Source organism: Argopecten irradians, chromosome 5, assembly GCF_041381155.1.
Source record: "Argopecten irradians isolate NY chromosome 5, Ai_NY, whole genome shotgun sequence".
Lineage (NCBI taxonomy): Eukaryota > Metazoa > Mollusca > Bivalvia > Pectinida > Pectinidae > Argopecten > Argopecten irradians.
The window spans coordinates 8,891,841-8,915,700 of NC_091138.1; the positions used below are offsets into that span (position 1 = coordinate 8,891,841).

Below are 23,860 nucleotides of genomic sequence, written 5' to 3' on the forward strand. Positions count from 1 at the left end.
ACTCAAAATAACTTCATTTTACCACCTCAATAACTCATTCACACCTGGTGACACATTCTGGTGTTGGTGATGTCATGTTGTCCAATCACTGTACTCAAAATAACTTCATTATACCACCTCAATAACTCATTCACACCTGGTGACACATTCTGGTGTTGGTGATGTCATGGTGTCCAATCATGTCATGTAAAAATAACTTCTTGTCATGTGTCCCAATCACTGTACTCAAAATAACTTCATTATACCACCTCAATAACTCATTCACACCTGGTGACACATTCTGGTGTTGGTGATGTCATGTTGTCCAATCACTGTACTCAAAATAACTTCATTATACCACCTCAATAACTCATTCACACCTGGTGACACATTCTGGTGTTGGTGATGTCATGTTGTCCAATCACTGTACTCAAAATAACTTCATTATACCACCTCAATAACTCATTCACACCTGGTGACACATTCTGGTGTTGGTGATGTCATGTTGTCCAATCACTGTACTCAAAATAACTTCATTTTACCACCTCAATAACTCATTCACACCTGGTGACACATTCTGGTGTTGGTGATGTCATGTTGTCCAATCACTGTACTCAAAATAACTTCATTTTACCACCTCAATAACTCATTCACACCTGGTGACACATTCTGGTGTTGGTGATGTCATGTTGTCCAATCACTGTACTCAAAATAACTTCATTTACCACCTCAATAACTCATTCACACCTGGTGACACATTCTGGTGTTGGTGATGTCATGTTGTCCAATCACTGTACTCAAAATAACTTCATTTTACCACCTCAATAACTCATTCACACCTGGTGACACATTCTGGTGTTGGTGATGTCATGTTGTCCAATCACTGTACTCAAAATAACTTCATTATACCACCTCAATAACTCATTCACACCTGGTGACACATTCTGGTGTTGGTGATGCCATGTTGTCCAATCACTGTACTCAAAATAACTTCATTTTACCACCTTAATAACTCATTCACACCTGGTGACACATTCTGGTGTTGGTGATGTCATGTTGTCCAATCACTGTACTCAAAATAACTTCATTATACCACCTCAATAACTCATTCACACCTGGTGACACATTCTGGTGTTGGTGATGTCATGTTGTCCAATCACTGTACTCAAAATAACTTCATTATACCACCTCAATAACTCATTCACACCTGGTGACACATTCTGGTGTTGGTGATGTCATGTTGTCCAATCACTGTACTCAAAATAACTTCATTATACCACCTCTAATAACTCATTCACACCTGGTGACACATTCTGGTGTTGGTGATGTCATGTTGTCCAATCACTGTACTCAAAATAACTTCATTTTACCACCTCAATAACTCATTCACACCTGGTGACACATTCTGGTGTTGGTGATGCCATGTTGTCCAATCACTGTACTCAAAATAACTTCATTTTACCACCTCAATAACTCATTCACACCTGGTGACACATTCTGGTGTTGGTGATGTCATGTTGTCCAATCACTGTACTCAAAATAACTTCATTATACCACCTCAATAACTCATTCACACCTGGTGACACATTCTGGTGTTGGTGATGTCATGTTGTCCAATCACTGTGTACTCAAAATAACTTCATTTTTACCACCTCAATAACTCATTCACACCTGGTGACACATTCTGGTGTTGGTGATGTCATGTTGTCCAATCACTGTACTCAAAATAACTTCATTTATACCACCTCAATAACTCATTCACACCTGGTGACACATTCTGGTGTTGGTGATGTCATGTTGTCCAATCACTGTACTCAAAATAACTTCATTATACCACCTCAATAACTCATTCACACCTGGTGACACATTCTGGTGTTGGTGATGTCATGTTGTCCAATCACTGTACTCAAAATAACTTCATTTTACCACCTCAATAACTCATTCACACCTGGTGACACATTCTGGTGTTGGTGATGTCATGTTGTCCAATCACTGTACTCAAAATAACTTCATTATACCACCTCAATAACTCATTCACACCTGGTGACACATTCTGGTGTTGGTGATGTCATGTTGTCCAATCACTGTACTCAAAATAACTTCATTATACCACCTCAATAACTCATTCACACCTGGTGACACATTCTGGTGTTGGTGATGTCATGTTGTCCAATCACTGTACTCAAAATAACTTCATTTTACCACCTTAATAACTCATTCACACCTGGTGACACATTCTGGTGTTGGTGATGCCATGTTGTCCAATCACTGTACTCAAAAGTCAAAATAACTTCAGTATACCACCTCAATAACTCATTCACTTTACCATCAAAAACTCATTCACACCTGGTGACACATTTGATCTCTTTTAATTCAAAGACTAGATGTGTTCATTATGAATTTTCACAGGTGATCGAGTTCATTAGTTTTTGTTTCTTTATTAATAAAGTTCTATCTAAAAGAAAATATAACAACAAACGTCAAAGACAATATTATATAATTTATTTAATATCTAAATTGTTGATCCAAAGAAATGAAGATGACCCACTAGTCTACGCAGTATCTTAAGTCTTTCTTATTATTCCTGTGTATGGTTTGTGTCTTATTGTAAAAATTCTTTTTGTTGTTTGTTTGTAGACATCCAGGGCATTTCTGTAGCGTCTGTGGAGGTAGGTTTAGAGAATTATTTTTTATTTCCATCCAGTTTAAATTGGCTTCTGAGCAGTACTCCCTTCAAACTTCCTTACTACCATACTAGAAAGAAACATGATATGCAGGCAGAGATTTAGAAATGAGAGGCTCAATTTATCAATCTGCCCTTGTATGTTTTTATGGCAAATCAGAGTAAACAATTATCAATTTTATTTTTAGAAATTCTTGGTCCTGCTTATTCCCAAAATTTTCTCAGGAACATTAAGTAATTGTTGTTATCTACCGGTGAAAATGTTTATCTTATGTGACTTGCAGAAAGCTTACATACTGTTCCTATCTCTTTCTCCTATAGGAGCTGGCATCTGTTATAGGAAAAGCAAGTGCTGCACAAGTGAAGACGTTTTTCTCCGAGAGTGTTACTTGAAACCCATCATGAAAAGAAGTGTAACAAAGGCCGTCTTGGTGGTGTTCTGGCACTCCACTGCAATGGTTGACTATCCGTGGAGGTGTTTAACCAGATGCAACACTATTCAGCTATTAAACAAACAATGTCTTCCAATAGGCCAAAAAGCTGATGGCACAGTGTCCATACTTGATCAAATGTATCAACATTGTAACACGATTGTAAACTATATACTAAGCTTTGGTTGTAGAAGGGGTGAATGAAAATCTATAAATAAAAGTATAAATTGGGCCTATTCCACTAGTTTAACCCATGTCGGCAAGGGCAATATAATATTTTCTGTGGAAATGAAAGAATTTGATCGAATTATATTTCATATTGTGTGTACAGCTCTCTGATAGCTTAGCAGCAGTCCCCATCTTAAGGCCCATTGGGTCGCTTATTTTGTCGTCTATTGATCATCTGATAACATATTGAGCAAGACAAATTAAATTTGAAAAACAAAACATACATCAAAGTTTCTGGAAATATTTTTATTTTGTTTATTTGTTTTGTTACAAATCAACATGAAATAGCATATTAATGTCTTCATAATCAAAAATTTATAATTATTCTATGATAGAATGAAGAGCAGAAAATGTATATCTAGGCACAGACACCCATTAACAACAATATATTTTGAGTGTCTTCATTTTGTCTGTTGCTCAATTCTGAATTATTCATAAGTTTTCTACCTGAGCTTGAGCTAGTAATAAATAACAAGAACATTCCAACTGATCTTGCGACCACCTGTTGGAGAGGACCACCCTTATTTACCTCCTACTTGTGTTAAAGGCCACCTGTTGGAGAGGACCACCCTTATTTAACAGACCTCCTCTTTGTGTTAAAGGCCACCTGGGTACTGAGGATTGTTGTGAGAATCATACCTGTCTTTCAGTAAAAGGTCAGTTCAATGGTTTCAGTGAAAGGCCAGATCAATGGTAACAAATCATCTACCAGTAAATAAAAAACTGTCACTATATTAGAGAACAGGTGCTTTTAACTACAATACAGTATGGACTACTAGGAGGTGGTCACAGAGTCAACCTTTAAAACTGTATTACACACTCTCTCTCTTTCTCACACACACACTTCTCTAAACCTCACTATTACTGCCAAACAGACACCTTGTATAGATTGCTCAATATCACAAAACAAATGGACCCTGACAGAAGTCCTGGGATAGAAAACTTTATCTTGATACACACCTGACAGATATATTAATAGGATTTTATCTTGATACACACCTATTTAACACCCGACAGTTATAACAGAAACCTTAGCTAATCTATGACAGCTCTTTAATATTAACTTCTGATTTTATTTCTATGGCATCTTACTGTGGTATAACAATTCCATCTTCCGTGCGTATTGATGAATTATTCACTAAAATTGATTACATTAAAATAAATATGCTAACCATATAATATTGTGTACCAATATACAACATTTCTTTGGCAGATACCAGGCCTATTTAGTTACAGCTATTCCAGAATGGAGATATTAGGGATACCCTAGAATTAGAGACATATGTCATCAATATTACCAGCTTGGGAGAATTCTCACTTGGATATCTGGAATATTTGTAACAGTATTTTCTTACATCCAAGACTTTCAACAAACACTTCTCTGAAATAGTATTTCCATACACCTAAGACTTTCAACGAACACTTCTCTAAGTTATTCAATTCTACAAAGCAGTATATATATACATGTATATCTATCTCTAACTAAATAACTGAACCTGTTACAGAGTCCACAAGAGAAATTTCATCTTCAACAAAATCAGAGGTAACAAATAAAGAATTTCTGGTCATCTAAAGATAACCTGGTATCTAGTATCATTCTATGACCAAGAAGCATTTTACAAATGCCAATGGATTACCCACAGTAATTACTATAGTAAATATTATCTAGATTAAATATCAAAACCAGACATACCAAGTAAACAACCTACACATTGTTCATAAGACTGGGTTGATTACATCGGTTTTATATATTGGGGAATTTTTAAGCTCTGCCTGTCCCCAATAACCACTTATGTGTGCAAAAGACAATAACACATCATCAACAATAGGATTTAAATTAGTATAACAATGAAGTTGAATGGACAAAATGTACAAATTCACGCAATTAACTCCCTTGGTTGTTACTAAGTATAGTATATAATTGTTTACTTATTTTGATAAAAACATGATAATTATAAAAGTTTTTTTCCCTATATATATGCATGTCTTATGTGTGATTTATAGAAAATTCAATGTTATTGTCATAATGAGATATAAACAGTATAAAGCTAGTATATCAATAATCCGAAATAATAGGCCAAAATAAATTCAAACATAATTTCCATGGAAGATATATACAATCAACCACTATAGGGCCGCCTTCAGTCCAAAATAACACTAACACAACGTGTTCGTCTATTTGTTCGCAGGTATGAAATGTCTTGGCCCGCTTGATGTCTATGGCGGGTTATTTTGACCCAACATTCTATGTGCACTAAATGTTATTGTGAATAAATACATTTTGTGATAGGAAATTTACAGAACTTGGTATTTTATTGTTATATTTTCATATCATCCTCGATACTCCAGGGGTTCTGACCACTTACATCTCTACACCCCTGGACTATCTCATAGTAGAATTGGAGGCAATAGAACAGGTAATTCAGTTGTTAATGTACATCAAAAGAGCCGTATAACGTACACTGTGGTTGGCTGTGATGTTGGGCGTCATTCTCTCTGTAGTCTTCAAAGGACATCTTTGCAGGTCTGTGATTGGTTCAGCGGTTTTCCAATGAGCTGCCTCCAATTATACTATGAGATAGTCCAGGGGTGTAGAGATGGAAGTGATTGGAACCCCTGGAGTAATGAGGATGAATTTATATTAACATGTACCTTTTTTTCAATCTTAATCAAGCGAATGACTCCTACCAAACCACCAGTATCAGATGACACACAGTAACAATGGGTAAACTGTAGAGGTTTTACCACATGATAAATTGGCATATTTAATCACTGAACTAACTAGAACAAACATGTAAAGAAAATAACAGAAATACTTTAATAAAAGTCATGCAAATAAATAATAAGCAAACTTTTTTTTGTTCAACAATAAACCAGAAACTGTCATTCATGGTAATTTAAATATCTGTGTATAGCAGTCCATATTGGCCCTGAAAGTCTGCGAGTGCATTGGAGGTAGAAGGGAGGTAACTCCTCACATAGCTACCAATACCCCATTGACAAAACTTTACTCTGAGTTCAATTGCGCTACAAATTTTGTTTGAACATTACTGAATTCAACCTTATAAATATTTGCCGTCTTGTTTCAACATGAATCAGGACATAATTTGAATGAAATTAATGAAAACCATGAATGATAATATTTAGAAACGTACAAAATTTAGATAATCTTTGAGGAGTTCAATTTATTAGTAAAATCAAATACATGTACTCATCATATCGGTCATCATAGCATTAAATTATCTGATTATTAGTAGTAGTTGTATAATAATTTTTGAGCCCTTTTAATACGATACAGTATGTATCAATTTTTATTTTCATTGTAACTTCAAAGTAGAGCATATACCGGTAATACATTTATACACTTTGAATATGTATCGCTCCATGCAAACTTTAAATAATATAAATGACAATATGGATTAGTGTTTTCTACTCTTAATCATCATCGATATCATTCATTGTTTCAAAAATTATGATGTAAATATTATATGAAACATCCTCAACAAATTGAAAATTGTTTCCAAAGATAAATAAGAATATTTGATTGAACATGCTGAAAAGTTCAGTGAACATGTCATGCTAGATATATTGAGGATAGAAGAATCCTGAAACGTGTTTGCATATACATTTAAGAATCAGTGATTCAAATTCCTAAATTGATAGTTGTTCAAACACACACATAGCATATTGTATCCTCACTAAAACATCTGAAAATTTGACACGAGAATGGTAACAGAGTTCTATCTTGTAGAAAGCAACGTACAATTGTATATGAAAAATTACTAAATATCAATAACTTATTTTAAATATATTAAATATTTTATTGACTAACTAGATCATGTATGGCCATCCCTCTTGTCTCCAAGTCAATGGTACTTAAATCTACTGAGACATCAGAAGTTTATGAAGTATCTCAAGAATTCGAAATGTCTTCAGTATTCAAAACATTCTAATTATTCAAAATATCTGAAGATTCAAGACATCTTAGAGTATTTGAGATATTTCAGATTTAAATGTATGTAATCAAGTATATTTAGCTCTTGCAGTAGGACATACATAATCAGCAGGATATTAAAGTTATCATTGTTTCATATAATGAGCTAGACTTATACGGTGACACCAGAGGTACAATTATTGACAAACGTCATTGGTCCATCGTCGTGGGTAACTTTAGTTAGTGAGAGGTGGTATAGTGCTAAAATTCCTAGTTTATATTCGATTTCACTCGTAAAATAATCCAACAAATCCAGTTTCGATTTCACTAAAAGGAAATCAGATAACAGGTGTGAGCTGTGTGATATTGTCATGATCACTTCATAAAGCCACACTACTAAAAGTAAGACTATAATATTCTAACATATATACCTTCTATAACTAACAAATTACAACCATGTTTATTGTCATTTCATGTCTACAAGAAAATTAGTTATCAAACAAGTTATTTTGGTTTTATATATTTTAAAGGAAAAGTTATATAAAATATACATCATATGCATTAAATGTTTATTATTTTACACTTCAAACTTAGAAATTTCCTTTTCAGTTATCTGGTATTTTTCCAAGATTGATATGTAAAATAGCAATAACATATATTGTCCAAGTTCACTAAAATTAATTCATTTAAAATTACAGAAAATTTGAAATTTTCAAGATTATTGCATGATTTGGATGGACAGCATTAAAATCAACAAGTTTTCTACATTTCTTTTTTTAACCTCAAGAAAACATTGATCTCGTACATTGTTAGTGGAGTGTTAGGCAGCCATACATCTATACAAAATTAATTTCCAGGAGTTATATACAAATAATAAAGATAGCATGCCTCACCTAGACCAACATTCTAATCCTCATCATATATGAAAACAATAAGAATCAACAAAGAAAAAACAGCATCCTTAATAGTTAAATAGTTTACAAATTTGTCATACATTTTTTAAAATGGAAACATTTTTCTTTTTTTTGAAATGATGATCATACATTACTACACATATGTGAAAATTCTCAAGGTCAACTCAATGCCAGATGAAGATGATTCTATCTATCTATGGGCGTATCTGCACACAAGTGTGACAGTGCTATTGAGACATCAAAAAATCCTTATTACATTTCATTTACTTCTAAAACTAAGTCATGGAGAAAAATATCCAAAACAGTGAATTTTATAGATTTTTTGTCTCCTTGATTTGGAGGTTTATAAATGAACCTAACAATTTCTAGATAAATCAACACATTTTCTGTATGAACATGCAGTGGTACTTTATTGGGGTGATGTTAGGTACTAAGAACTATGATGATTTTACAAGAGTTTTAACAATAAAGCCTACAGATATCTCATACAATGTAGAAGAGACGACTGCTTCAGATATATATAGCTTACATAAATAATGTTTATCATACAACATTCTGGCATATTCATCTAGGTAACATAATCATAAAACAAAATCGTTCACACCAGTCCAAACTGTTGTCAAAGCAACACATCTTTATATGTGTGTGCGATAGAGTCCTCTATACATGATCGTTTTTACCACAAGATATCAGAATATCGATTCCATGAAGACTGTTCCTTCACAACTTTGTTGATATGTCAGATATCAATTTTACCTATTGAATTTTAACTGTGATCATATTAAATATAAGTAAAATTTCTTCAGTGATTGTTTAAGTAAATTCAGCTCCATGCATATGTGTTGATCAATCTCTAAAAATATCCCTGTGGCATCATGGGTAAAATGTGTACAACAGTCGGCATCAGTGGAACATCAAATACAACAACTTTAGCTAACTTCTCTCCGACATTAGCTGTTTGCATTTGGGTCGCCATATTTCTCAAAGATATCCTGAACATACGTTGCTAGGGTATCTGAGTTCATGATTTTTTCTTCTGCTACAAATGGATGTGCCAGGAGCTGTTCATAATTCATGCGATCTTTGACTGATTTCTGTAGGCTGTAAACAGAGGAAGTAATTCTTATAAAATACATCCAAGACTTTAATTTAATGTATATAAAAACGCTTTTTTGAGAAGCCTACAATGTTTTTAATATGAATTGGATCAACAAGGCCTGAGAGCCTGTATACCATTTCAGTACTGTAAGCATTACATCAAAAACATACTGGTATGTACAATGTACCAGTATAAGTTGTATTCCCTGGTTGGTCAGATTTTATGTATATATATTTTTACAGAACTTTTTTCTCTACCTAGCAACCAAAGATATATTGGATTGTATGATAAAACTGTATTCAGATAGCAGATAGAATCCAAAATACCTGGTTGTTTTCCTAATGGCTTTACTCATATATGGTTAATAGATTTCAAAGACCTGACAATTTTTTCTAACGGGCCTTCACCCTTTGACATTTCTAAGGATGCTCCAGACCAAAAATATGAAGTGTTTACTATCTTCTTGCATTAAGACCTGATACTCAGTCTCCATGATATACTTTATAAAGAACTAGCTTGGGAATCTCTTTCTGATCGGCGTCAAAAACACAAACTTATTCTTATGTTTAAGATACTCCGTGGATTTGCTCCACAGCATTTGATTGAAATTGTACAACCATTTTTATATCAGCCTGAAAATGAGAGATATCCACTAAGGATGACAAGATATTTTAATATTCCTATGTGCAGAACTGCAAGATACTATACTAGTTTTTTTCCAAGTACCTTTAGAGAATTTAATTCTTTCGCTTTAAACTTTGACTTATCGAATGTTAATACTGTTGCACAATTTAAAACACTCCTTTTTAACATTAATAAAATGGAACCTGATATAACAAATACCTTTATAAACAAAGGTTCTCGAATTATAAATATTACTCTGTGCCAGCTCAGAAATTCCTCTAGCAATCTAAATTCTGACCTATTTCGCGATCATTTGAGAGATTCTCCAATTTGTTCTTGTGGCCTTGGTAATGAAACAGCCAAACACTATCTTTTCATATGTCCTTTATTTAATGAACAAAGATCATCACTCAGAACCAAAATACATAACTCTAATATCCCCCACTTGCATTTTAACGCAAAAACTCTACTGAATGGCTGTGACAATTGTGATGAAGAAAAAAATACATATTTATTGCAATGCATATCAGAATATATATCTGAAACTAAAAGATTTTTTTAGATTTTTCTACTATGATAGGTTGGGGAGATACACTAATAATAATATTCATTCATAATGTAATGTTAAATGTTAAAATATTTTGTTGATAATTGTACTATACCGGATTTGTTTGGAGATGGCTAATATAGGCTTTGCCTGTTGCCAAATCCATTTGCATATTATTTGCAATGAAATTTGTTGAAATGAAAAAAATACTCAGTCTCAAGAGGATCCAAATACACAATTTATACTAATTGAACGGCAGTTTTTATACCATCAAGGCATCAACTCATTTGCACTTAACTTCAGATGAACTAAACTATCAAAACATTCCCTATATGCATAAGTCTTATACTAGATTTAATTTTCTTACCAGTTTTTGACAAAGTCATCAAACTCTGGCGAGAATTCGCCTGGCGGAAGGGTTGGGGGAGGATCTTGTACAACCTGTTTTAACTGCTCAAATGGTGTCTTCCACGAGGGGTAGGGGAACTTTCCTGTGGCTATTTCAATCTAGAAGATAATTAAACAGAAATACTGTAACAATGATTATTATTATTGATGATTTTACATGTTAGATCTATGATAAGATATTCTGTTAGTCTGGTCATACAAAGGGAACACTTTCTCAAGCCAAACTTATAGGCTAACAAATCTATACACTGTGATCATAGCACTGTAAAACCTAGTATACCTAATACCTACCAATGTTATACAAAACTAATAGGCTAAATAATCTCCCATTCTCTGTACAACACTGTAAAACCTAGTATACCTAATACCTACCAATGTTATACAAAACTAATAGGCTAAATAATCTCCCATTCTCTGTACAACACTGTAAAACCTAGTATACCTAATACCTACCAATGTTATACAAAACTAATAGGCTAAATAATCTCCCATTCTCTGTACAACACTGTAAAACACTAGTATACCTAATACCTACCAATGTTATACAAAACTAATAGGCTAAATAATCTCCCATTCTCTGTACAACACTGTAAAACCTAGTATACCTAATACCTACCAATGTTATACAAAACTAATAGGCTAAATAATCTCCCATTCTCTGTACAACACTGTAAAACCTAGTATACCTAATACCTACCAATGTTATACAAAACTAATAGGCTAAATAATCTCCCATTCTCTGTACAACACTGTAAAACCTAGTATACCTAATACCTACCAATGTTATACAAAACTAATAGGCTAAATAATCTCCCATTCTCTGTACAACACTGTAAAACCTAGTATACCTAATACCTACCAATGTTATACAAAACTAATAGGCTAAATAATCTCCCATTCTCTGTACAACACTGTAAAACCTAGTATACCTAATACCTACCAATGTTATACAAAACTAATAGGCTAAATAATCTCCCATTCTCTGTACAACACTGTAAAACCTAGTATACCTAATACCTACCAATGTTATACAAAACTAATAGGCTAAATAATCTCCCATTCTCTGTACAACACTGTAAAACCTAGTATACCTAATACCTACCAATGTAATACCAAACTAATAGGCTAAATAATCTCCCATTCTCTGTACAACACTGTAAAACCTAGTATACCTAATACCTACCAATGTTATACAAAACTAATAGGCTAAATAATCTCCCATTCTCTGTACAACACTGTAAAACCTAGTATACCTAATACCTACCAATGTAATACAAAACTAATAGGCTAAATAATCTCCCATTCTCTGTACAACACTGTAAAACCTAGTATACCTAATACCTACCAATGTTATACAAAACTAATAGGCTAAATAATCTCCCATTCTCTGTACAACACTGTAAAACCTAGTATACCTAATACCTACCAATGTAATACAAAACTAATAGGCTAAATAATCTCCCATTCTCTGTACAACACTGTAAAACCTAGTATACCTAATACCTACCAATGTTATACAAAACTAATAGGCTAAATAATCTCCCATTCTCTGTACAACACTGTAAAACCTAGTATACCTAATACCTACCAATGTTATACAAAACTAATAGGCTAAATAATCTCCCATTCTCTGTACAACACTGTAAAACCTAGTATACCTAATACCTACCAATGTTATACAAAACTAATAGGCTAAATAATCTCCCATTCTCTGTACAACACTGTAAAACCTAGTATACCTAATACCTACCAATGTAATATACAAAACTAATAGGCTAAATAATCTCCCATTCTCTGTACAACACTGTAAAACCTAGTATACCTAATACCTACCAATGTTATACAAAACTAATAGGCTAAATAATCTCCCATTCTCTGTACAACACTGTAAAACCTAGTATACCTAATACCTACCAATGTTATACAAAACTAATAGGCTAAATAATCTCCCATTCTCTGTACAACACTGTAAAACCTAGTATACCTAATACCTACCAATGTTATACAAAACTAATAGGCTAAATAATCTCCCATTCTCTGTACAACACTGTAAAACCTAGTATACCTAATACCTACCAATGTTATACAAAACTAATAGGCTAAATAATCTCCCATTCTCTGTACAACACTGTAAAACCTAGTATACCTAATACCTACCAATGTTATACCAAACTAATAGGCTAAATAATCTCCCATTCTCTGTACAACACTGTAAAACCTAGTATACCTAATACCTACCAATGTTATACAAAACTAATAGGCTAAATAATCTCCCATTCTCTGTACAACACTGTAAAACCTAGTATACCTAATACCTACCAATGTTATACAAAACTAATAGGCTAAATAATCTCCCATTCTCTGTACAACACTGTAAAACCTAGTATACCTAATACCTACCAATGTAATACAAAACTAATAGGCTAAATAATCTCCCATTCTCTGTACAACACTGTAAAACCTAGTATACCTAATACCTACCAATGTTATACAAAACTAATAGGCTAAATAATCTCCCATTCTCTGTACAACACTGTAAAACCTAGTATACCTAATACCTACCAATGTTAATACAAAACTAATAGGCTAAATAATCTCCCATTCTCTGTACAACACTGTAAAACCTAGTATACCTAATACCTACCAATGTTATACAAAACTAATAGGCTAAATAATCTCCCATTCTCTGTACAACACTGTAAAACCTAGTATACCTAATACCTACCAATGTTATACAAAACTAATAGGCTAAATAATCTCCCATTCTCTGTACAACACTGTAAAACCTAGTATACCTAATACCTACCAATGTTATACAAAACTAATAGGCTAAATAATCTCCCATTCTCTGTACAACACTGTAAAACCTAGTATACCTAATACCTACCAATGTTATACAAAACTAATAGGCTAAATAATCTCCCATTCTCTGTACAACACTGTAAAACCTAGTATACCTAATACCTACCAATGTAATACCAAAACTAATAGGCTAAATAATCTCCCATTCTCTGTACAACACTGTAAAACCTAGTATACCTAATACCTACCAATGTATACAAAACTAATAGGCTAAATAATCTCCCATTCTCTGTACAACACTGTAAAACCTAGTATACCTAATACCTACCAATGTTATACAAAACTAATAGGCTAAATAATCTCCCATTCTCTGTACAACACTGTAAAACCTAGTATACCTAATACCTACCAATGTTATACAAAACTAATAGGCTAAATAATCTCCCATTCTCTGTACAACACTGTAAAACCTAGTATACCTAATACCTACCAATGTTATACAAAACTAATAGGCTAAATAATCTCCCATTCTCTGTACAACACTGTAAAACCTAGTATACCTAATACCTACCAATGTAATACAAAACTAATAGGCTAAATAATCTCCCATTCTCTGTACAACACTGTAAAACCTAGTATACCTAATACCTACCAATGTTATACAAAACTAATAGGCTAAATAATCTCCCATTCTCTGTACAACACTGTAAAACCTAGTATACCTAATACCTACCAATGTAATACAAAACTAATAGGCTAAATAATCTCCCATTCTCTGTACAACACTGTAAAACCTAGTATACCTAATACCTACCAATGTAATACCAAACTAATAGGCTAAATAATCTCCCATTCTCTGTACAACACTGTAAAACCTGTAGTATACCTAATACCTACCAATGTTATACAAAACTAATAGGCTAAATAATCTCCCATTCTCTGTACAACACTGTAAAACCTAGTATACCTAATACCTACCAATGTTATACAAAACTAATAGGCTAAATAATCTCCCATTCTCTGTACAACACTGTAAAAACCTAGTATACCTAATACCTACCAATGTTATACAAAACTAATAGGCTAAATAATCTCCCATTCTCTGTACAACACTGTAAAACCTAAAACCTAATACCTACCAATGTATACCTAATCTCCCATACTCTACCACACTGTAAAACCTAGTATACCTAATATACAATAACTAATAGGCTAAATAATCTCCCATTCTCTGTACAACACTGTAAAACCTAGTATACCTAATACCTACCAATGTTATACAAAACTAATAGGCTAAATAATCTCCCATTCTCTGTACAACACTGTAAAACCTAGTATACCTAATACCTACCAATGTAATACAAAACTAATAGGCTAAATAATCTCCCATTCTCTGTACAACACTGTAAAACCTAGTATACCTAATACCTACCAATGTTATACAAAAACTAATAGGCTAAATAATCTCCCATTCTCTGTACAACACTGTAAAACCTAGTATACCTAATACCTACCAATGTTAATACAAAACTAATAGGCTAAATAATCTCCCATTCTCTGTACAACACTGTAAAACCTAGTATACCTAATACCTACCAATGTTATACAAAACTAATAGGCTAAATAATCTCCCATTCTCTGTACAACACTGTAAAACTAGTATACCTAATACCTACCAATGTAATACAAAAACTAATAGGCTAAATAATCTCCCATTCTCTGTACAACACTGTAAAACCTAGTATACCTAATACCTACCAATGTTATACAAAACTAATAGGCTAAATAATCTCCCATTTCTCTGTACAACACTGTAAAACCTAGTATACCTAATACCTACCAATGTTATACAAAACTAATAGGCTAAATAATCTCCCATTCTCTGTACAACACTGTAAAACTAGTATACCTAATACCTACCAATGTTAATACAAAACTAATAGGCTAAATAATCTCCCATTCTCTGTACAACACTGTAAAACCTAGTATACCTTAATACCTACCAATGTTATACAAAACTAATAGGCTAAATAATCTCCCATTCTCTGTACAACACTGTAAAACCTAGTATACCTGAATACCTACCAATGTTATACAAAACTAATAGGCTAAATAATCTCCCATTCTCTGTACAACACTGTAAAACCTAGTATACCTAATACCTACCAATGTTATACCAAAACTAATAGGCTAAATAATCTCCCATTCTCTGTACAACACTGTAAAAACCTAGTATACCTATTACCTACCAATGTTATACAAAACTAATAGGCTAAATAATCTCCCATTCTCTGTACAACACTGTAAAACCTAGTATACCTAATACCTACCAATGTTATACAAAACTAATAGGCTAAATAATCTCCCATTCTCTGTACAACACTGTAAAACCTAGTATACCTAATACCTACCAATGTAATACAAAAAACTAATAGGCTAAATAATCTCCCATTCTCTGTACAACACTGTAAAACCTAGTATACTAATACCTACCAATGTAATACCAAAAACTAATAGGCTATAAATAATCTCCCATTCTCTGTACAACACTGTAAAACCTAGTATACCTAATACCTACCAATGTTATACAAAAACTAATAGGCTAAATAATCTCCCATTCTCTGTACAACACTGTAAAACCTAGTATACCTTAATACCTACCAATGTTATACAAAACTAATAGGCTAAATAATCTCCCATTCTCTGTACAACACTGTAAAACCTAGTATACCTAATACCTACCAATGTAATACAAAACTAATAGGCTAAATAATCTCCCATTCTCTGTACAACACTGTAAAACCTAGTATACCTAATACCTACCAATGTAATACAAAACTAATAGGCTAAATAATCTCCCATTCTCTGTACAACACTGTAAAACCTAGTATACCTAATACCTACCAATGTAATACAAAACTAATAGGCTAAATAATCTCCCATTCTCTGTACAACACTGTAAAACCTAGTATACCTAATACCTACCAATGTAATACAAAACTAATAGGCTAAATAATCTCCCATTCTCTGTACAACACTGTAAAACCTAGTATACCTAATACCTACCAATGTAATACCAAACTAATAGGCTAAATAATCTCCCATTCTCTGTACAACACTGTAAAACCTAGTATACCTAATACCTACCAATGTATATACCAAACTAATAGGCTAAATAATCTCCCATTCTCTGTACAACACTGTTAAAACCTACGTGTATACCTACTATGTCAATACCTACCAATGTAATACCAAAGCTCCACACATCAGATTTTATATCGTATGCTGTCTGCCCCTCTCCTGGGTTGATTCGCTCAGGCTGCAAGTAAAACTTTGACATGTACTAGCTAGTAACAATTCACTGATCAATAGAGTTTTCCCCTGCCTTGAATGTTACAACAAAATCACAACTAAAAGGGAAACATTCATGAACATCCCTAACGGTTGTTATTTCAATGTCACATTCCTGAGGTAAGAAACAATTTTTTCTCCCACATACGAAAGAAAAGGATAGATGAGCAATTTCAACATACTTATTGGTCTGTGGACTACAAATTACACAGAACAAGAACTCCAAGAAAGTGGATGTGTCACCTGCACAGCATCACAAAATATAGTTATTTACAGCAGATAATATTGTTAATAATTAGGTGAAGTTATCAAGTTCCGTAACTCTTGCAAACATTGACAGATTTTGACCAGCATCAAACCAATATGAAATCTCATTAATATGAAGCAGTATACATAATTTGGTTAAAATTGGATAACAAATACAAAAATTATTGAGTGGAAAACAAGAAATTATCTGTTTTGACGATTTTAAAGTGCCATAGCTCTTGCAAATATTGACATATTTTGACCAGTATCAAACCCTTAATAGATCTTATTGATATAACCCAATAAACCAAATTTGGTTGAAATCAGACAATACTAAAGTGCCCCCAACATAGTGATACCTATGTGTTGCCCTTGCATTGCAGGCGACACAAAAATTAATGCCATTATTGAAAGTGTACGCCTCAGTTATACCTCATAAATTTATGAAGTCATATAATTGTCTTATTCAAAAGGTCTAGATCAGTGCACACTGTCTTCTATACTCTAGAAGGGCTGACAGAGAAATCTCTCACAGCTAAAATAGGTGAAATCTCTCGCAGCTTAAACAGGTGAAAAAGCTGTAAATGGTGGGAGATATATCTGTGACCAGATGTAATTAGATTGGAGTGGAACACTCAGAACATGTAAACCTTTTTAGAATGGCCAATATTACATACATTGTCAAAACAAAATAGCTTTCATTTAAAATACACCCTGTTAAGCCCCGACAATATATGAAAAGTTTTATACTTACTGCCATATATGGCTTGCATCCAGCATCTTGTGTTTTAGCAACAGAATCAACCAGGTAGCCACTGATTCCGAAATCACAGATTTTTACTTGGCCCCTTTTATTGATGAGGATATTGGAAGGTTTCACATCACGGTGTATAACTCCTAACTCCTTCTTTAGATAATCTAATGCTTTCACAACCTGAAATACAAAACCATTACAACTGTTTAAATTTCCTTTCAAGCAATACCTGAAAGCATGTATTTTAGTGTGATCATTGTTCCTTGTTCAATAGAAGTTCAAATACGGTAAACCTTTGGTTAGTTCGAACAAAATAAAATAAATATTGATGGAGCAGTTCGAATTATCCGAAATTAAGCTTCAGGAAAAAACCGTGAGTTCAAACTATCCGAGTTGAAGTCGGTAAAAATCTGTTTTGTGTACCGATGTACCTGACATAAGCAATGTAAGGCAGAAAATCTATAAGAAAAATATTAAGTTTCCTGAAGATAATATATTCAATCATTTTCTCGTAAACATGAGCATTTGTGAATTTATAATTAATTGCGTAGCAGAAGCCGCATGCAAATATGTCCACATGGACAAGGCCCCAAACAGCACTGTTCACGATCGCGGCCTAGAGTTTACATCGACGTCCGTTAACTGAGATAAACTTTAGATCTTTGTTATATTTCGTAACAAACGTAAATTTATTTATTTACTTTTTTAGTTAAAGAAAGTCCAGTTGCATAAATGAAACTGCTGTTGAAAATATTTGTTTACATTCAGTTTGTAAAACTAGGTCACAATCGCACTGTGACTGTCAGATTGTCCAAAACCCAATTGCATAATGTCTGCTTCTAAAATTACGTAACTAGTGTTAACCTGATGAAAAGCTATGTATTTATTGTTTAATTACCCAACACGTGGATTGTTTTGGCTGGAGCTTAATATGTAATCACACTCACTTGCTGTGACCCAGCAACTGGCCTTATGACACCTTATAACTGGCCTGTCCAAGCAAGCATGAGGCAAATGTTTACTGGTAATTTAACACCTTGATCAGCTGACGAAAGATAGACTGAATGCATATTTTAATGTTGACTTAAACTGATATCTGTATCTAGATTGGACTTAACAAACATTGGCCATTTCTTCCACGTGTTTCCATCAGGTATAGCAAATTTAAATATACATTGTCGGGGCCTAAGATTAAACATTTGGTCTTGCTGCTTTGTGTGCAATATATATCGGCCTAAGTCATTTTATTTATGACTTAAAATGTTCATTACCTATCTGTCGTATGGTCATTATAATGATCATTTATACAACCCAATCATTACCTATCTGTCGTATGGTCATTATAATGATCATTTATACAACCCAATCATTACCTATCTGTCGTATGGTCATTATAATGATCATTTATACAACCCAATCATTACCTATCTGTCGTATGGTCATTATAATGATCATTTATACAACCCAATCATTACCTATCTGTCGTAGATGGTCATTATAATGATCATTTATACAACCCAAATCATTACCTATCTGTCGTATGGTCATTATAAATGATCATTTATACAACCCAATCATTACCTATCTGTCGTATGGTCATTATAATGATCATTTATACAACCCAATCATTACCCAATGGTCATTATAATGATCATTTATACAACCCAATCCTGTCGTATGGTCATTATAATGATCATTTATACAACCCAATCATTACCTATCTGTCGTATGGTCATTATAATGATCATTTATACAACCCAATCATTACCTATCTGTCGTATTCATTATAATGATCATTTATACAACCCAATCATTACCTATCTGTCGTATGGTCATTATAATGATCATTTATACAACCCAATCATTACCTATCTGTCGTATGGTCATTATAATGATCATTTATACAACCCAATCATTACCTATCCTGTCGCAGTTATGGTCATTATAATGATCAATTAATAACAACCCAATCAAACAAAGGCTTAAATGTACGTGTCAATATATGATCAAAATTAAATTTATCGTATTGATGACCCAATCATTACTTACCTATAAGTCTTTGTCATTTCATGTCAAATTTATACAACCCAATCATGACAAATACTGTAACAACCATTAATGATAGTGTAAAATCTGTCGTATCGTAATCATTTAATGTCATTATAATGATCATTTATACAACCCAATCATAAATCGAAGTCATAAATGTTTATTAATTAGAAAAGGTCTAAATCATTACACACTGTATGGTCCTTTTAGATATCATTCCAATGTCTGAAAATTCATTATAATTGACTAGACATATGAAATTATGGCTCAAAAAAGGTGAAATCATTTAAGCACCCAATGTTACCTATTGTACTCAGGTGGACATTATAATGAATTAATTTATGGAACACCCAATCATTAAACCTTTTTAGAATGCCAATAATCAGTCCATAATTATCATTTAAAACCAAATAGACCTATTCATTTAAAATACACCCTGTTTATATGATGAAACCCAGATCATTATACTATGGTCATTATAATGATCATTTATATACCCAATCATTATATCTCCAGTCATTATAATGAGCAAAGTACCAACAACAGGTGTATACCAATCATTCCGAAATCACAGTAACTATTGTCGTATTCATTATTGATAAATTATACCAGAAATAGTTTCACTCTCGGAACGGTGTAACCATAAATCCATTTTACAAGTGCCACCCAATCATTACCTATTCTTTTCTGAGGAATTATAAATATCATTTATATCCAATCATTACCTTAACTGTTGATAATTAACTTTAACAAAACTTTCTTGTATCCTCATGAACATATTACCATTACAATTTTCTGTCTTTAAGTCATTATAAACAAATCTGTGATTCTCTGAACAAAACATATGTACAACCCCCATATTTTACATCTGTAGATACATAAATTTCACTTTTTATAATGATTCAATAAATATAAACATAAATAAGATGTAGCAACCCAAATTTTCGAATTATCATTATAATTTAACAGGAACAATTTTTAGTTCAACTTATTTTGCAATCTAGAATTTGAAGCGGTAAAAATCTGTTTTGTGTAATGTATCTGACATTTGCAATTTAAGGCAGAAAATCCTATGTCTAAAAATATAAGTTTCCTGGTTTATAATATATTCAATCATTTCTCGTAAACATAGCATTTGTGAATTTATAATTTAATTAATTCAGAAATGATTCAAATATTTTACATGGACAATTGCCCAAATTGTTCACATTCCATTTCACTGATGTTTCCATCATTAACATACATTAGCAAATGCATTTCTTCAAATTCGTAAATTTAACTGATTTTAAACTTTACCCAATGTCATTAAATTTATTTATTTTCTTTATAGTTAAAGAAAGTCCTTGTCAAAATAAAACTAGCTGTTGAATCTATTTGTCATTACATTCAGATTTTAAAATGATCATTTATACAATCGCACAATCATTGACTGTCTTAACTAATCTGTCGTATGGTCATTATAATGATCATTTATACAACCCAATCATTACCTATCTGTCGTATGGTCATTATAATGATCATTTATACAACCCAATCATTACCTATCTGTCGTATGGTCATTATAATGATCATTTATACAACCCAATCATTACCTATCTGTCGTATGGTCATTATAATGATCATTTATACAACCCAATCATTACCTATCTGTCGTATGGTCATTATAATGATCATTTATACAACCCAATCTTTATTCCAAACATCAAAACTGTTGCAATGTGCAAAATATATCACCATTTTTGGGGACCCCATTGCGCTGATTTGCCGACAAAAATCTTACTTTAACGTTCATAATTTGACGTGTTCGAACAATGCGAAATATAATTGATTATAAAAGTCAGTGTTCGAACTATCACTAGCTAAAAAATTACCGTTTTTCTGAAAAAAAACCCACGGTGGTTCAAATTAACCGGAGGTTTGCCATATGTATGGTTATGTGGTCCAATCTATTACTCTTATAGTTAATCACTTTGTTATTGATACAAAGTTACTCAATTAAAGTGAACAGTCAGGCAAGGATGGCTTAAGTCGGTAAAAATGGTGTGAATGTATCCAGTATAATTTCTTATGAAATAGAAAAATATAATCTCTCGCCAAAATCTGTCTGCGTACGAAGAAATTAATTTAAAGTATAGGAATCCTAAAATGTCCTCCCGGCTGAATATGTCCGTGGTTACATTTCTACGCAGCCTCGCTTTCAATGCTTTCAACTTTCCTTTACTTAAATGGTCAGAACTGGCAAACGTAAGCAGAACTTGGCCGTCATATTAATATGTGAGAACTTTTGGAAGGCCAATGTACGCATTTAGACTGGTTTTCTTTGCCCGACTATTCACTTAAATAAGAAAATATGAATCAAAAGAATGTACTGCTGAAAAGTAGATTACAAAGCAGCTACAATGTACTTACTGATGAGGCTATCACTCGTACTACATCCTCAGGGATTTTGTCTTTGTTCTCACAGATTTTTTTGTAAAATTTATCTAAGGAGGCATCCATTACTTCCATACATATCCATACATCTCCCTGAAATAGTGACACCACCATACTAATATTGTGAAAAAAATGTGATATATCTTAAAGTTCATAAAGTAAGCAGGAGGACAAACTGATCGATCAATTACACTGACAAATTAAATACAGAGTCTGACACCCCAAATTTTGGGAATTTTTTTATCTATAATCACAAAACTGCTAAGAAATATTCACTAAGATAGGTCCAGTATATTGAAATTAACTGTCATTAATTTTCAGGTCTCATTTTCCCGTATGTCACCAAATGTACATAAATTAACTGTCAGACTCAGGCCTACAGCACTCCTTATGTCAGCTGCCTATTGGAAATGTCTATATTTTAGCCGGATTTCCAATGATGAAAATGAAACATTGAGAATTGTTAAAATCTAGCTTGACATATGATTATGTAAAAATTGTGAAAAAGACCTTTGTGGCTTATACTCAGGTGCGACTTATATTCCGGAAAAAATGGTACATGAAATTATTGATAATTAAACTGCCAGATATCTCCAGAATTACCTCTCAGAACAAAGTACCATAGAATTTTCTTGTGTGGGGACAGGAGCCACTCGTCCAGATATCTAGATACATTAGTAAATGTTTCTGTTCCTTACTATTGATAAATTAACTGCCAGATATCTCCAGAGTTCCTCTCGGAACAAAGTACCATAGAATTTTCTTGTGTGGGGACAGGTGCCACTCGTCCAGATATCTAGATACATTAGTAAACGTTTCTGTTCCTTATTATTGATAAATTAACTGCCAGATATCTCCAGAGTTCCTCTCGGAACAAAGTACCATAGAATTTTCTTGTGTGGGGACAGGAGCCACTTGTCCAGATATTCTGTTCCTTATTATTGATAAATTAACTGCCAGATATCTCCAGAGTTACCTCCCTTTACTTACCTCTCGGAACAAAGCACCATAGAATGTGACTGTGTGGGGACAGGAGCCACTCCTCATTGAGATATCTAGATCCATTAGTAAACGTTTCTGTTCTTTACTATTTACAGTGACTGTGATTCTCTGGAACAAAAACATTGTATCAACCACACATATTTGAACTACACAGGTAGAGCGCATGGAATTTCACTTTTATATTTGATAAGTTCATTCCAATACTGTAAACATAACTTATTTTTGTATCAACTTTATTTCATATTTTTATAACAAACAATTTTTTCTACGATTTAATTTGGCGATCTAGAATTTTATGCTTCTATTTTATTTGTACTTGTAACATTGTCTTGATTACTTAAATTCCTGTCTGCAAAATAAGTGAACGCGAAATTTA

The 23,860-nt window shown here is 33.0% G+C and overlaps 1 protein-coding gene and 1 long non-coding RNA gene across 4 annotated transcripts in view; one reads left to right on the forward strand and one right to left on the reverse strand.

Moving 5' to 3' along the window:
* The first annotated feature begins 2,609 nt into the window (after positions 1 to 2,609).
* On the forward strand, positions 2,610 to 4,248 carry LOC138322803 (uncharacterized). The gene is made up of 2 exons (XR_011208487.1): positions 2,610 to 2,648; positions 2,984 to 4,248. It is a non-coding gene; the product is annotated as an uncharacterized lncRNA (long non-coding RNA).
* LOC138322801 (dual specificity mitogen-activated protein kinase kinase 6-like) overlaps positions 3,549 to 23,860 on the reverse strand; it is a 40,768-nt gene continuing 20,456 nt past the window's right edge. For 2 of the 3 annotated variants that reach the window (XM_069266910.1, XM_069266909.1), the window contains exons 4-9: positions 23,473 to 23,592; positions 22,459 to 22,575; positions 18,001 to 18,180; positions 16,891 to 16,968; positions 10,807 to 10,946; positions 3,549 to 9,270 (exon numbers count right to left, since the gene is read on the reverse strand). In XM_069266910.1, the coding sequence (XP_069123011.1) occupies positions 9,120 to 9,270; positions 10,807 to 10,946; positions 16,891 to 16,968; positions 18,001 to 18,180; positions 22,459 to 22,575; positions 23,473 to 23,592 (786 nt within the window). In that variant the 3' untranslated portion in view covers positions 3,549 to 9,119. The remainder of the gene's footprint in view (positions 9,271 to 10,806; positions 10,947 to 16,890; positions 16,969 to 18,000; positions 18,181 to 22,458; positions 22,576 to 23,472; positions 23,593 to 23,860) is intronic. The other variant, XR_011208486.1, reaches the window with a different exon arrangement.